Source organism: Vicia villosa, linkage group LG1 (assembly GCF_029867415.1).
Source record: "Vicia villosa cultivar HV-30 ecotype Madison, WI linkage group LG1, Vvil1.0, whole genome shotgun sequence".
Lineage (NCBI taxonomy): Eukaryota > Viridiplantae > Streptophyta > Magnoliopsida > Fabales > Fabaceae > Vicia > Vicia villosa.
In genome coordinates, this window is record NC_081180.1 from 152,364,064 (window position 1) to 152,377,055 (window position 12,992).

Genomic DNA, 12,992 nt, shown 5'->3' on the forward strand with positions numbered 1-12,992 from the left:
CCATTCAAACGCAGAGTTCGACCCTGGGTTGAATAAGTTATTTGCAGCATTTGTCGAGAAAAGTGGTATCTCGTTTGCGCTTGTGGATGAAGGTGCGGTAGTCGACACTGAAACTGGAATAGTCCCTGATGGTCCTGTATTATTCTTAGGTATAGCCTGGGAACTATCCGTGGGTCTCGATCCATTTGGACCCGGTGTATCCCGCGTTCCTTGAGTAGAAGTCGAAACATGCGTAGAATTTGCCGCTCCTGATCCTGAGCCTTGTGGGGGATCTTGATCTCCCCCTGCACTGGTCGTGACGACCATTTTCTTGTTGTACCTTCGTTTGGAAATCGGTTGTGCACTGTTTGTTAATTTACCGTTCCTAAGGTTCATACAAGGTCTTGATATTGTCTAGACAAAATAAAACAATTGATTAAAAACAATCTGCTTGACACTGTCCCACTGGGCGTGCCAATTTGTTTACGGTGATTTCCGGTAAACAACCGCTAGTCTTCCAAATTATAATAAATATGATTTGGTTACTTGCAGGATCGACTAGATTGATCCTAGGACATAGTCAAAAAGATTGTTATTTATGATGATTCGAACCATGTTTATGATTTGCCTTGAAAATAAGAATTACTCAATCGAAACAATAAAGGTTAGCAATCACTTGGTTATACACGTAAATATAACTTCAGCGAAAGGTAAGTCAAGATAAAACATAAGATAAAAACTGTAAAAGTGCAAGAATCTTAAAGTGCAGAAATGTTAAATACTTCAAAGATAAATAACATGAAAATAAAGAGTGCAGGAATGTAAATGGCAGGAAGTAAACTAAATGCAATAATATCGAAAGATACTTGAAAATAAAGGAAAATACACATGTATTAAAATGGTGGTGGTGTCATACGTACATTTCTCAGCGAACTCTTTCTCTTAACACTTGATACTTGAGTAATATGTGAGTGATTTGTACAAAATGAACACTCTGAATCCTAACATTAGAACCCTTATTTATACTAGTTTCAACCTTAACGGTCCTACGCTAATCTAATGCCACGTTTCTCATGAGAATCCCCGGAAAGCCATCTGTCTCTGGACAGTTATGCAAACTTCTTCGAATTTCAAATCTTCCCGCCTGAATCCTCCTTCGACGCGTGGCAATATAACTTAACATTAAAATACCACGAAAACACGCTAAGCATCAGTACTTAACATATCTCGTAAAATTTGTCTAAGTCTCGAAGATATACACTCCTACTAGTTTCAGCATTCACTATCTTCGTTATGACTTAAAATTCTTCATCCTCGAAACATGGCCATCAGGAGCCATTTTATCTTCAAAGACGGTCATCAGCAACCATCCTCCTTCGAGTCTTCACCTTTCGAAGGATCATATTTGCAAAACGAAATCTTCAGCTAACAGTATGAGAGCAGCTCCTACCAATACATTTAAATCTAATGGAGTTAGACTTTTAAACTTGAGTAATTCTTCGACAAGTGCTGCAAATTCATCATCTAACTTTTGGAAAGAGAAGTACTTGAACTTGGAATCTCAAGTTCAAAACAATATGGCAGCATTTAAAGCGTATATTATGATGAAAGAAGGAAAGATTCCTGATCAAGTGGAAGATATTTTGGGTTTATCAAATGTAAGTTCTGATTCTTATCTTTTAGTTTCACTATTCCATTAATAAAAATAACTACTTTCACCCATTTAGTTTCATCCAAATTAAATAAAGCTCTCACATAGTGAAAGTCTTCCAAAATTGAGTTTTTCTAGGGTAGGTTGTGTTGGACAAGGTTTGGTAATGTACTGGGTAGAGTTGGACAAGGTTTTAGAATCATATGGGTAGTGTTGGACAAGCTTTGGTAAGGTGTGGGACAAAGTTTTGGTAATATAATGTTACAGTGTTTTGGATAGTGTTTTCGCTGTTGTGTATGTTATATACAAATATCAAGGCTTAGATAAGGGACTATAAAAATTCTGGAGATTTATTTTCCAAACTTGTTTCTAAATTATTATACGTTTTGCTAACAATGTTAAATGCAGGAATTAATAGTCAAATATTTTATCTAATTAATTGTTTGTTTTATAATTTCAGCCAAGTGACATTGCAAGTGAGCCTAATTCACTGTTGATGGCAAGAGGATCTTGTGGTGGTAGCAATATTTGATGTGTGTTTTTATTAAGGAGATTGAAAAAGATTGATATTGCTTCTATGTTGTTGTTATGTTGAGTCTTTAGATGAAAATTCATGTTAGACTATTTTGAATTTGTGTTGGATTGCTAGATTTAATATAACATCAGAGTGTTTTGAACTACACATTATTATCAATTCAAGTTGAAAATGTTATCATGAATTAGTATTGTATGGTTTCATTTTAAACACATTTATGTAATATTACTAATTTCTTTTTTAAAATTATTTAGTATAATGGTTATATTGAATACTTAATAATAAATATTATAATCTGAAAATCGTGTAAAAAAATTTCAATAAAACAAAAAATGAAAAAGTATACAAATTTTTTTACAAAATTATTTAAAAATAATTTATCGACCAAAAATTAATTGACAAATATAAAATCTACCATTTATTCCGGACGTTTCAAATCCCCACAAAATAATTTAAGAAATAAATAGATTTTTTTTATTAATAAGAAGTTAAAGGAGGTTGAGAAGTGTCTCAGTTTAAAATCTACATATTGCGGAGGTTTAACCCTCGAAAAATAGCCCCCGCAATTAGAACCAACGGTTGGCCCAAATTCCCGCATATATACTATGGAAATCGTATCTCCAAGGGTTTTAAAAAATCCCGTTTAATATGTCGCGGAGGTCATAAACCCCCTCAAAATGGGTATAAAACCTCCGCAATCCAAGCGCGTTTTTTGTAGTGTATGGTGAGAAATTTGAAAACCTGACCAAATAAAACGCGCCACGCAGCTAGCCGTTGCAATTTCATATTCTTTTTTGTTTTAAATCCATTTTTATTATTTCTTTCTTTTTGATTTATTTTTAGTTGATCCTTTGACATTCTTTTTGATTTATTTTTAGTTGATCCTTTGACATTTTTTACTCTTATTTTTTTTATAAATCACTAAAAATATTTTCTAACACACACACACACAACACACACACACACACATTTTGTAATTTTCTTGCTATTTTCTTTATAATTTTCATTAAACAATTTATTTTCATGCATTTTCAAATATTTTTCACTTAAACTTTTAAGATGTGATTACTCGGAATATTTTTACTTTCTCAAAAATTTTTGACAATTTATTTGATATTTTGATAGTTCTTTGGAATTTTCCATCTAATTTCAATTTTAAATCATTTTAAAAATCTTTTTTAATCATTTTTTATTTTTTTTAATTCACTTATGTTAGACTTTTGGTTTACTTGGATCATGACTTGCATGAACTTTTACCATTTCAAATCTATTGATTAAATGATCATTGGATGATTTTTTAATACTTTGGATTAGTGGTAATTTTTTTCCCATTTTATTATGAATTTGAATGATTGAAATTGATAATAAATGATCCCTGGCTCTATTTAATTTGTGTTTGATCATCTCTCCTTCTCCATATTCTTCTTCTTTTTGCTTTTGTTTTGATCATTGTGTTACATTGTTTTAGGAGGATGATTTTGTATCATTCCTCTAACATGTAAGACACATAAATTTATATTGATCAGTCTCATATATGTGTGACTTCTACATAAGTCCACTTACAATTGTTTAACATAGAACTAAATTGTCCTACTCAACTGATTCCTCATTAACACTAACTTTGACATATTAGTTGTAATAACATCTAACTTTTACTTTTATGTCCTTTACTTTTAATGCCATTTAATTTTATGTCATTTACATTCATGTCTTTTACATTCTTGCTATTTTATTGTACCTTTTATCTATTGTTTCTCTTGCTTTCAATTCAAAAAAACAAAAATATTATAAAATGGATAAAATCCTAAAAAACTTTCATCTAATCTTGTGGACTTTGTGTTACTATCCCCTTTTTTAGGAGTATTTTTGATTTTGAACTTTAGGACTTAGTGTTTTCCTTTTCTTGGAGTAGTTATCTTTTGGACCTTTATGATTTACTTGGACTTTCAATCTCAACTCAATACTTGGCTCTACTTTGGGAAACTTTTAATCTTCACTTCAAGACTTGGATTTTTCTTTGTGATTATGTGATCTTGATATTCATCAGGAACTTTTGATGTTCATCTGCTTCCATTACTTGCTCTTGATGATCCATCTGCTTATGTGCTAGCTTTCTTGTTTTGTTTATTTTGTGGCTAAATCCAAAGGTAAAGGAATGCTCAATTTGACTCAAATGCTTGCTTCATCTTGTGGTTAGCACACTTGCACACACAAAGGTTTTCTCTTAGGCTACCTTACAATGAAACCTTTTATTTTATGTAATTTACTTTATGCTTTAGGATAGTCTCTTCATCTCCTACCCAGTTCTTCAATTATCAAAACTTATCTCTATTTTAAAAACTTCTATTTTCAAACTTTAAACCTTTGTCAAGTGATCCAGAATTAAAACACTTGGACATATTCAAACTCTCTTCATAAACCTATAAAAAAGATAAACCTCACCAAATTTCAATTTGTGTCTTTTTGCACTTTTATTTTAAAATCTTTTCAAAAGGAGGGATATTAGTCTATTTTGTAGTGATGCAAATCACTACGCCTGTACAAGGTGTTGTGAAGTAATTGACATTTTCCACTTGAATGTAGAGATCTACTTGTGAGAAAGTCTAAGTAAAGGTTCTCCATACCAAAATGACGCAAATGCTCACTTCCTCATACTTGTGGATAGCAAGTTGTGTTTTCCACTCCAACACGAAGAAATATTTTTTCTATTTAAAATCAATCAAAAAATTTTGTGGTTACTATTACCACAAACAATGAGACTCTAACTTCTTTATTGCACATGGAGAATACATAGGCACAAGACTCTTGAAGTCTTGGCATGCACAAAAATAATAAAATACTTTCTTTTCTCATCACTTCAATATTTTTGTAAACAACCCGGTTTTATCATAACATAGATTTTTAGGACATTCCTATGGAGTACCATAGATGTGAGGGGTGTTAATACTTTCCCTTTGTATAATCGATCCCTGTATCCAGATATTTCTTTTGTTTTATTTTCTCGTTGGGTTTTATTGATATTTTCCCTTTCCTTTGGAAAAAATAAAGTTATGTGGCAACTCTATAAAGCCTGGGCAAAATTTAAAGATTGAAAATTCACATTGTATATAATATATAAATAGTCATTAATCAAAATAAAAGAGACTCGTCATTTTGTCAATAAAAAATAGTTTAAAATAAAAGAGATGAAACATAACCTTACAATAGCGGATTAAATAAAATCACGAGGCAAATGTCCTTTTCGAGACTTTTTTGTGCTGAAAGTTCGAATAATATCTTTAAGTGACTTGAATATCTCCCGCTCGGTATAACATACCATAAAGTCATTGAACCACACATCATTGTTCTTATTGCGCAATTTAGACTTGATAATATTCATTGCTGAAAAAGCTCTTTCAACCGATGTTGTAGACACCGACAATATCAAAGCTAACTCAATAAGTTTGTAAACCAATGGAAATACCAAATGTTTCTCAGTTTGAACCATCTTCATAGCCAAACTTTGAACATCTTCACAAGTGGAAAATGAAGCATTTATTTTCACTTGAAGAACATAAGTGTCAAGTTGATCCCTTATTGTTCTGCGATCATCATTAAAAAAGTCTTCATGATAAATATCAGCAAGACGAGCAACCTTATCAACATTAAACTTGGAGAAAGAGTTCTTGGGATCAAGACATGAGAAACAATCAAGGATAATGTTACTTCCTTCACTAATGCGGTGATCCATCTCCACACATATTTTGTCAATAGCAACATAAAAAATCTCTGCACGGTAATGATGAAGATTAGCGATAGTCCTCCCTTCTACCCTTGAACGACCCCGAACCGGTATTTCGTCATCCATATTTAGAACTGGAATACCTCTAGAAACACAAAATTCTTGAACATCGGAAAATAAACTATCCCAACCACTCTCTCTCATTGTGGCCAACCGAGCTTTGACATCACCAACTAATTCCATGGCAATCACAATATTAAGATCTTTTCTTTGCAAGACATTTGAATGCTCGTTTGTGATACCAAACAACTTTAACATTAACTTCAAAATAAAAGCAAATTTAAAGCTCTCCATTTTTCTATCAAACCCGCTGCTTGAGATGGTCCACGTCCATCTTCATCAACCATACTAAGCACTTTTAACACGGAGGACCACATTTGATCTAAACGAATCAATGTAGTATGATGTGAACCCCATCTAGTATCCCCGGGTCTAGTGAGACTATGTGATTGGTGCAACCCCCTTCCTATAGATATCTCATCACTCTCAAGTTTATTTAAAATATCTTGGTGTTGTGCCTCCGTCAAAGCATCCCTCCTCTTACAAGATGCACTTGTTGTGGTCACAATCAAAGAGATATACTCAAAGAAATCATGAATAGATGAACAACTACTAGCAACAGACACAACAACCAATTGCAAACGGTGAGCATAACAATGGACATAGAAAGCATAACGATTTTCATCTAGAATCTTTCTTTGCAAACCATTAAATTCACCTCTCATATTTGAAGCTCCATCATATCCTTGCCCTCGTATCCTTGAAACAGATAACGTATACTTATCAAGAATACCATAAAAAGCATCCTTTAATGACTCAGATGTAGTATCTTTATCATGATGTAGAGCAATAAATCGTTCGACAACACGCCCTTTGTCGTTCAAAAACCTAAAACAAATTCTACAATTTAACTTGGCGGCATAGAGAATAATAGGTAATGAAAATTATAATGGAAAATACAACTACTAACATCAACATCACCGCCATTTGCTCTTTGACGGATATATCACGTGACTCATCAATAAGCACGGAGAATTGTCTATCATCAAGCTCTTCCATAATCACCTTGGTAACTTCATGTGCACAACACGTCGCAAGCTCCTTTTGAATGTCATCGGAAGTCATTGTGCAATTTTTCCACCACGATCAAAAGCATCCCTCACTTGTTCATTCGTAGATTTTACCCAATCTACCATCTCTCTAAAATTGCCCTTATTTAGAGATGCAGAGGATTCATCATGACCACGGAAAGCCATACCTTGTGCCATGAGATATCTTGAACAATCTACAGAACAAGTCAAACGAATGTTATACAATTCTTCTGATTCCTTGGTTGCTTTAGCAAACTTACTTGCCACACTTTGTCTTTGATTATTATAATCATCGTAATGCGTGACACATGAGTTGTGTAAACTATTATGACTACCAACGTGATCTTTCAAGCTTTTAGATGCATGCTTCCAATCTCTATATCCGCTTTTAGTGAAGACTTCAAAACCAAAGTGCTCGGCCCTCCCGGGTTGCTTAAAGAGAAAGCAATAAAAACAATAAGCTGCATCCTTGATCTCACTGTATTCTAACCATGTGTAATTCTTATACCATGATTTACTAAATGCTCTAGAAACACTTCCAAATGGAGTACGAGGAAAGCTTGGCAAATCTGGTTGCATTGGACCCTTCAATATATATATGCCCTTCTCACTTGATCTTGAATATCTGGAGCATATTTATTAATTTGTTTCCTACGACCTGGATCACGCACAATCTCATTTGGATTAAACTCATTAACCACATTGGTTGGTGGTTCTAATTTGGTTTCTGATTGCACATCATTCACACTCTCAATACTTGCTCTATCAACCAAAAATCTTCTCATCTCTGAAATTAAATGATCTTAAGTTAATACTCAATTAACAATTAACAATCATAAAATCAAAATTTAAATAAGAATATTTTCACAAAATAAGAGTAATTTCTTATGATTGATAAAGAGTAGGAGCAAGCATTATATTATATTCAATTAAATTTTTTTATAGAAACCAATAAAATTAGATAACCAAAAAATGGTGAGACCTAGCTAAGTCACTCTTAAAAATTGTAGATACTTTATGAATGCTACCAAACCAATGTTTTGGTTTTAACCAATGAATCTTGCAGTGGAATGATCTTACACTTAGCACACAATGACAAAATATGTTATAAAGTGTAAATGTTTTTCAAAAACAAATTTACTCATAATATTAGCTAGAGTATCAAAAACAAATTTACTCATAATGATCTGACACTTAGCACACAATGACATAATATTTACTCTCTAAATTTACGCATAATAATGTTTATTGAAATTGTGTTGTGGTTGGATAATTTTGTTAAGAGTATCAAAAGATGCAAAATATTATAATATAATTTCTATGAGATGTTAGATAAACTAGATAAACTTGAAAAAAGTGGGACCCATTTTTACAATATTATTATAAGCAACTCAACTGGTACTTCTAAATAGTACTGGTACTTCTAAATAGCATAAAACAAAATATTGAACATTGTAAAGCAAACCCATATCCAATTTTTTTTCTTCTTCTCTGCTACTGCTAGTATAGGCGGTGTAAATGGAAGAAGATAATATTGTTTCTCTGCTGCTACAAACAATTTTTATCTGCTACTACAAACAGTTGAAGTAAAATAATTACTATTTACTAACCGAAACAATGGGGGAGTGTGGTAGTCGGAAAAGAACGGTGTAGTCGTCGGCGTCGAAGGCGGAAACTTCACGTTTTTACGGTGCTACTGTGGTGAGGGAAGCTCTACACTTCTCTTGTTTCTGTTACCTATTTCTTTTGCCCTTTTAATTTTTAACCTTTCAATTATTTTTCCCTTTCAATTTCTTGCCATTTCTTTAATTTTTTTCATTTAATTTTTACCTTATTTTTTTATTTTTTTACCAAATGAATTTGGGCCAGAGCCTGGGCAATTGCCCAGTGTAGTCGGGCCTTGAAACCGCCTGTGAGTATAGGAAGATACTTAATCATAAAGATAAGGGTTTTAGGAAGATTTTTAATCCTCAAGTCAAGGAGACGTATGCTATGAAAGTTTGTTTCGGCCAGAGGAAGATCAGAAAGCCATACATACCTACAAATCCTTTCAAACCAGATTTATGTTTTCAAACAAAAGAAGAAGAATATTTAGAGTTAAAAAAGGCACATGTAGGTGAATTAGAAAAACAAGTGACTGCGTACAACCTTCTAGAAAAAGAAAGTAGCAAATTTCTGATCTTGGCTTCGTTAAATATTAGAATCCAAACCAAAGTGGTTCGGTTCATGAAGGAGAATCTAATAGTTCATCATGTCATAGCACCCAAAAGTAGGTGGAAATATCAATTCTCAAACACATAACTGATAGACGTCCAAAGAAGAAAGTCCAAAAGAGAGAAGGAGCAAAATAATGTTCATCTCTATTCCTAAAGTCAGAGCAAACCGTTTTTCAATCCCTAAAGAACTATAAACCTAAATCAATAAAGGAGCCTCTCCCACACACCTATCAAAACTTGCCCCAAATTTGTTTCTAATTTCTCAAAACTCTTTCAATCAAAATTGTCAAAATTTTATAGGGGATCAACCTTATGTAGCAATTTACACTACTAAAAATAAGATAATTGATGTGAAAAATATTTGTCAAAGGATTTTACCTCAGATTTTATAACAAATTGATGTGAAAAAAAAATTTGATTTACTAATTTTACATCAGACATTTAACTCAAATGATGGGAAAAATAACGCGGTGGCAAACTTAAAATTAAAACAAAAATGGGTTATAAGGGCTTTTACATCGGTGGAGAAATAAACCGATGGGAAAAGTGGGCCACTTAGGGCGTTTACATCGGGTCATGTATGCATCTATGGGAAAAGTGGGCCACTTAGGGCATTTAGATCGCGGCATGTATGCACCGATGGGAAAAGTGATGGCAGTTACATCGGCCCACACTGAATAAATCGATGGGAAAAGTCACTTTCTCCACTAAAACCCTAATCCCCTTTCAAACCCAAAACATATTTCTTTTTCTTCTTTCTTTAGTTCTGCTCCGTCCCTCATCTCCTAACCTGCAACCATTCAACTGTTGTCGTTGTTCCTCCCTTGCGCCGCCATCCTTCCGCTCGCGTCGTCGTCCTCCTCTCTCGCCGCCGTCACCTCTCGTGCCGTCGTCCTCCTCTCTCGCTGACGTCACCTCTCACGCTGCCGTCTCTGTCTCCACACCGCCACGTACTTCTCCGCCTCCTCTTTCTAAGGTAACCTACTACATTATCATTATTTTGCTATCATTTTAAGGGTTTATGAAGAATATTATATGTTACTGCTACTAAGTGTTTGAGTTTTTTTGTTTGGATGATATATATATATATATATATATATATATATATATAAATATATATATATATATATATATATATATATATATATATATATATATATATATATATATATATATATATAACTGTTAAATGGTTTAGTATATTGAGTCATATTTGAACTGGTTCAATATTTAGTTCTCATAACAAAAGTTGAAAATAGATGAAATACTGTAGCAATTTTCTGTGTTGATTGTTAGAATTTATTTTTTGTTGTGTTGCCACGGTCTATTTTCCTCTTCTTCTTTGTGTTAACAATAATTTATATTGTTGTTTTTTTCAGTTGAACATTACTTATTGGAAGTACAACAAAATAAATGAGTTAGAAAAAACTAGTTTGCAAATAGTAAATATAACTTTTAGTATGTGCTGATTTTAATTTGGTTTAGCGGAAGTTTCAAGAATTTCATACACAAGAAACTTTCTTCTCTCTTAAAGTGATGTGATTACTCATTTATCAAGTTTTGAAGCATATAGTAGTAGGCTTGTGAAGCATATAACAACTTTATTATTACCATTTATGTCCTTCATAGTGCTACTTGAAATCAAAGAAAGAGAGGATATGAGAATATTCATAACATATGCCGAAAGGGTAGGGAAAATGTGGCTAGGAATGTATACTCACATGTATTATCTCGTGGAGGGTATCCCTTGCTCGAGGAGACAATTAAAAATGAAAGGATATCATCAAGATATGATTCTACATTAGATGATAATGGTAGTCCATCTCCACCGTCACGCCATGAGTTATGGAAGAGAGTACGACAAAAGAAAGGAGGAGAATACACATCAAAGTCTACACAAGCTGTTGCGGAGAAAATTGTCAGTAAAACTTGGAAATTACCTCAAGTATCATTATAATTTTGATTATTTAAAAACTATTGAATTTAGTTGTGGCTTTTGCATTTTGTAGGATTCTCTAGTTGAAGAAGCTGAAAAAGGTGTCTTTGTTTCACATGGACGTAACGATATCTTAACAGCAGCCATTGGAACATCTGAGCATGGGGGTCGTGTTCGTGGTGTTGGAAAGTACCATAAACAAAGCACTTACTTTGAAAGGTCGTATTCACGTCAAGGACAACATATAGATGTAAATGAACAACTTGAACAACTTTCATCAAAATTGAAAGCAAGACTTAGAGCTGATTTTGATAAAAAGTTGGTTGAAGAGCGTAAGGCGTTGGAACAATCTTTTATGGAGACACTTAAGTCTATGGGTTTTTCGCAAAGCACATATAATACTAAATGCATTGAAAAAATGGAAGTAGTTGAAGGAAGCAGAAAAGGAAATTGTTCAGCTGCAAAAGGAAGCACAAAAGATGTGGAAGTTGACGATGTTCAGAGAATATTACTCATGGTTGTGAAAATGGTTGACCAACACTTGGAAATGGAATTAAGTCATTGTAAATCTGCCACTCATTTTTATATGTCAGCTAAGTGTATCAGACAGTTGTTGATGGATTTTCATTGGCTTGGCGTGTCTACTCTGGAAGTTTAGTGCATGTAAGTACATTTTCTTTTTTTATTACTTTCAATATCTATTAATAGGTTATATCTCTCATCACTTTGAATCTAATGTTTATTTTAAAATTATTCAGGTATATTCATCGTATATGTATTGATAATTTCACATCAGAAGTGTATGGATTTATGGACCCTGCTATGTGTATGTATTATGATGATGTGCCAAAATCTATAGCAGGTGTTAAAAAATACATATAAGATAAGTTAATGTTGGAAAATAGAGTTTTCCACTTACTACCACTTATTCATGGGTAAGTTTTATGAAATTCTGTTTTCTATTTTTTAATTTTGATAACAAAGATATTTTATGTGACTTTTGTATTTCCATACACATGTACAGACAACATTGACAATTAATAGTCATGTGTCCAAGAGAAAATATTGTGGTCGTCTTTTGTTCACTTCATCGGGATATTGACAAAGCCACGAAGAAAATTATTTCAACGTAAGTTTATCTTTTATGTGAATTTTGTTATAATATAGTATATATCATATATATACACAAATTGTTACAAAAGTAATTTCATATTTTATGTGGCTTTATATGAATTTTTTTTTTTTGAATTAGTGCTTTTGAGGTTCATCAATTTGCAAATGGCAATAGAAAAAGGCTACATGGCTTAGGCCCAATGTAAGTGTGATGTAAATTATAATTCTATATTTGATTTTTTGATAATTATTCACTAATTATGTCTTTCATTTGTAGACAAGGAAACAACATAACTCTAATGATTGTGGATACTATGTGATGAAAAATATGTTGGATATTGTCTCTGCCAATATAACTGAATCTTGGATGCAGGTAATAAAATAACTTTAATTTGTTATTTACTTTGCGTTTCGCAACTTAGTGTGAATTTTCAAAGAATAACTCTATTTTGTTATTTACGTATTGTAGGTATTTGATGATCCTACAGAACTAACACAAGAAAATTTGTATGATTTGCGACTCCGTTGGGCAAAATATTTCTTTGAGCTATATAAAGAATAAATTTATGGTTCTCGTGGATGCATGTTGATTTTTCAAGTGCGCGAAAGGACTTAAATGATTGGATATTTGTTGTGTTATTATTTTGTAGTAGTATACCGTGTGTAAACCTTTCTTATCATTTTGTACAC

At 32.7% G+C, this 12,992-nt stretch overlaps 2 protein-coding genes and 1 long non-coding RNA gene across 3 annotated transcripts; 1 reads left to right on the forward strand and 2 right to left on the reverse strand.

The window, feature by feature from the left end:
* Nucleotides 1-5,226: 5,226 nt before the first annotated feature.
* On the reverse strand, nucleotides 5,227-7,071 carry LOC131657670 (uncharacterized). The gene is made up of 5 exons (XM_058927042.1): nucleotides 6,917-7,071; nucleotides 6,254-6,834; nucleotides 5,710-6,119; nucleotides 5,482-5,652; nucleotides 5,227-5,235 (listed from the first exon to the last, which is right to left on the reverse strand). Exons 1-5 carry the CDS (start codon nucleotides 7,069-7,071, stop codon nucleotides 5,227-5,229), a joined length of 1,326 nt encoding a protein of 441 aa, XP_058783025.1.
* LOC131657677 (uncharacterized) lies at nucleotides 7,068-7,616 on the reverse strand. Its single transcript, XM_058927049.1, has one exon. It carries the CDS (start codon nucleotides 7,614-7,616, stop codon nucleotides 7,068-7,070), a length of 549 nt encoding a protein of 182 aa, XP_058783032.1.
* An 876-nt stretch (nucleotides 7,617-8,492) lies between these two features.
* LOC131619141 (uncharacterized) lies at nucleotides 8,493-12,958 on the forward strand. Its single transcript, XR_009288931.1, has 8 exons — nucleotides 8,493-10,229; nucleotides 10,883-11,171; nucleotides 11,263-11,852; nucleotides 11,948-12,124; nucleotides 12,214-12,318; nucleotides 12,442-12,504; nucleotides 12,580-12,675; nucleotides 12,772-12,958. It is a non-coding gene; the product is annotated as an uncharacterized LOC131619141 (long non-coding RNA).
* The last annotated feature ends 34 nt before the right edge of the window (nucleotides 12,959-12,992 follow it).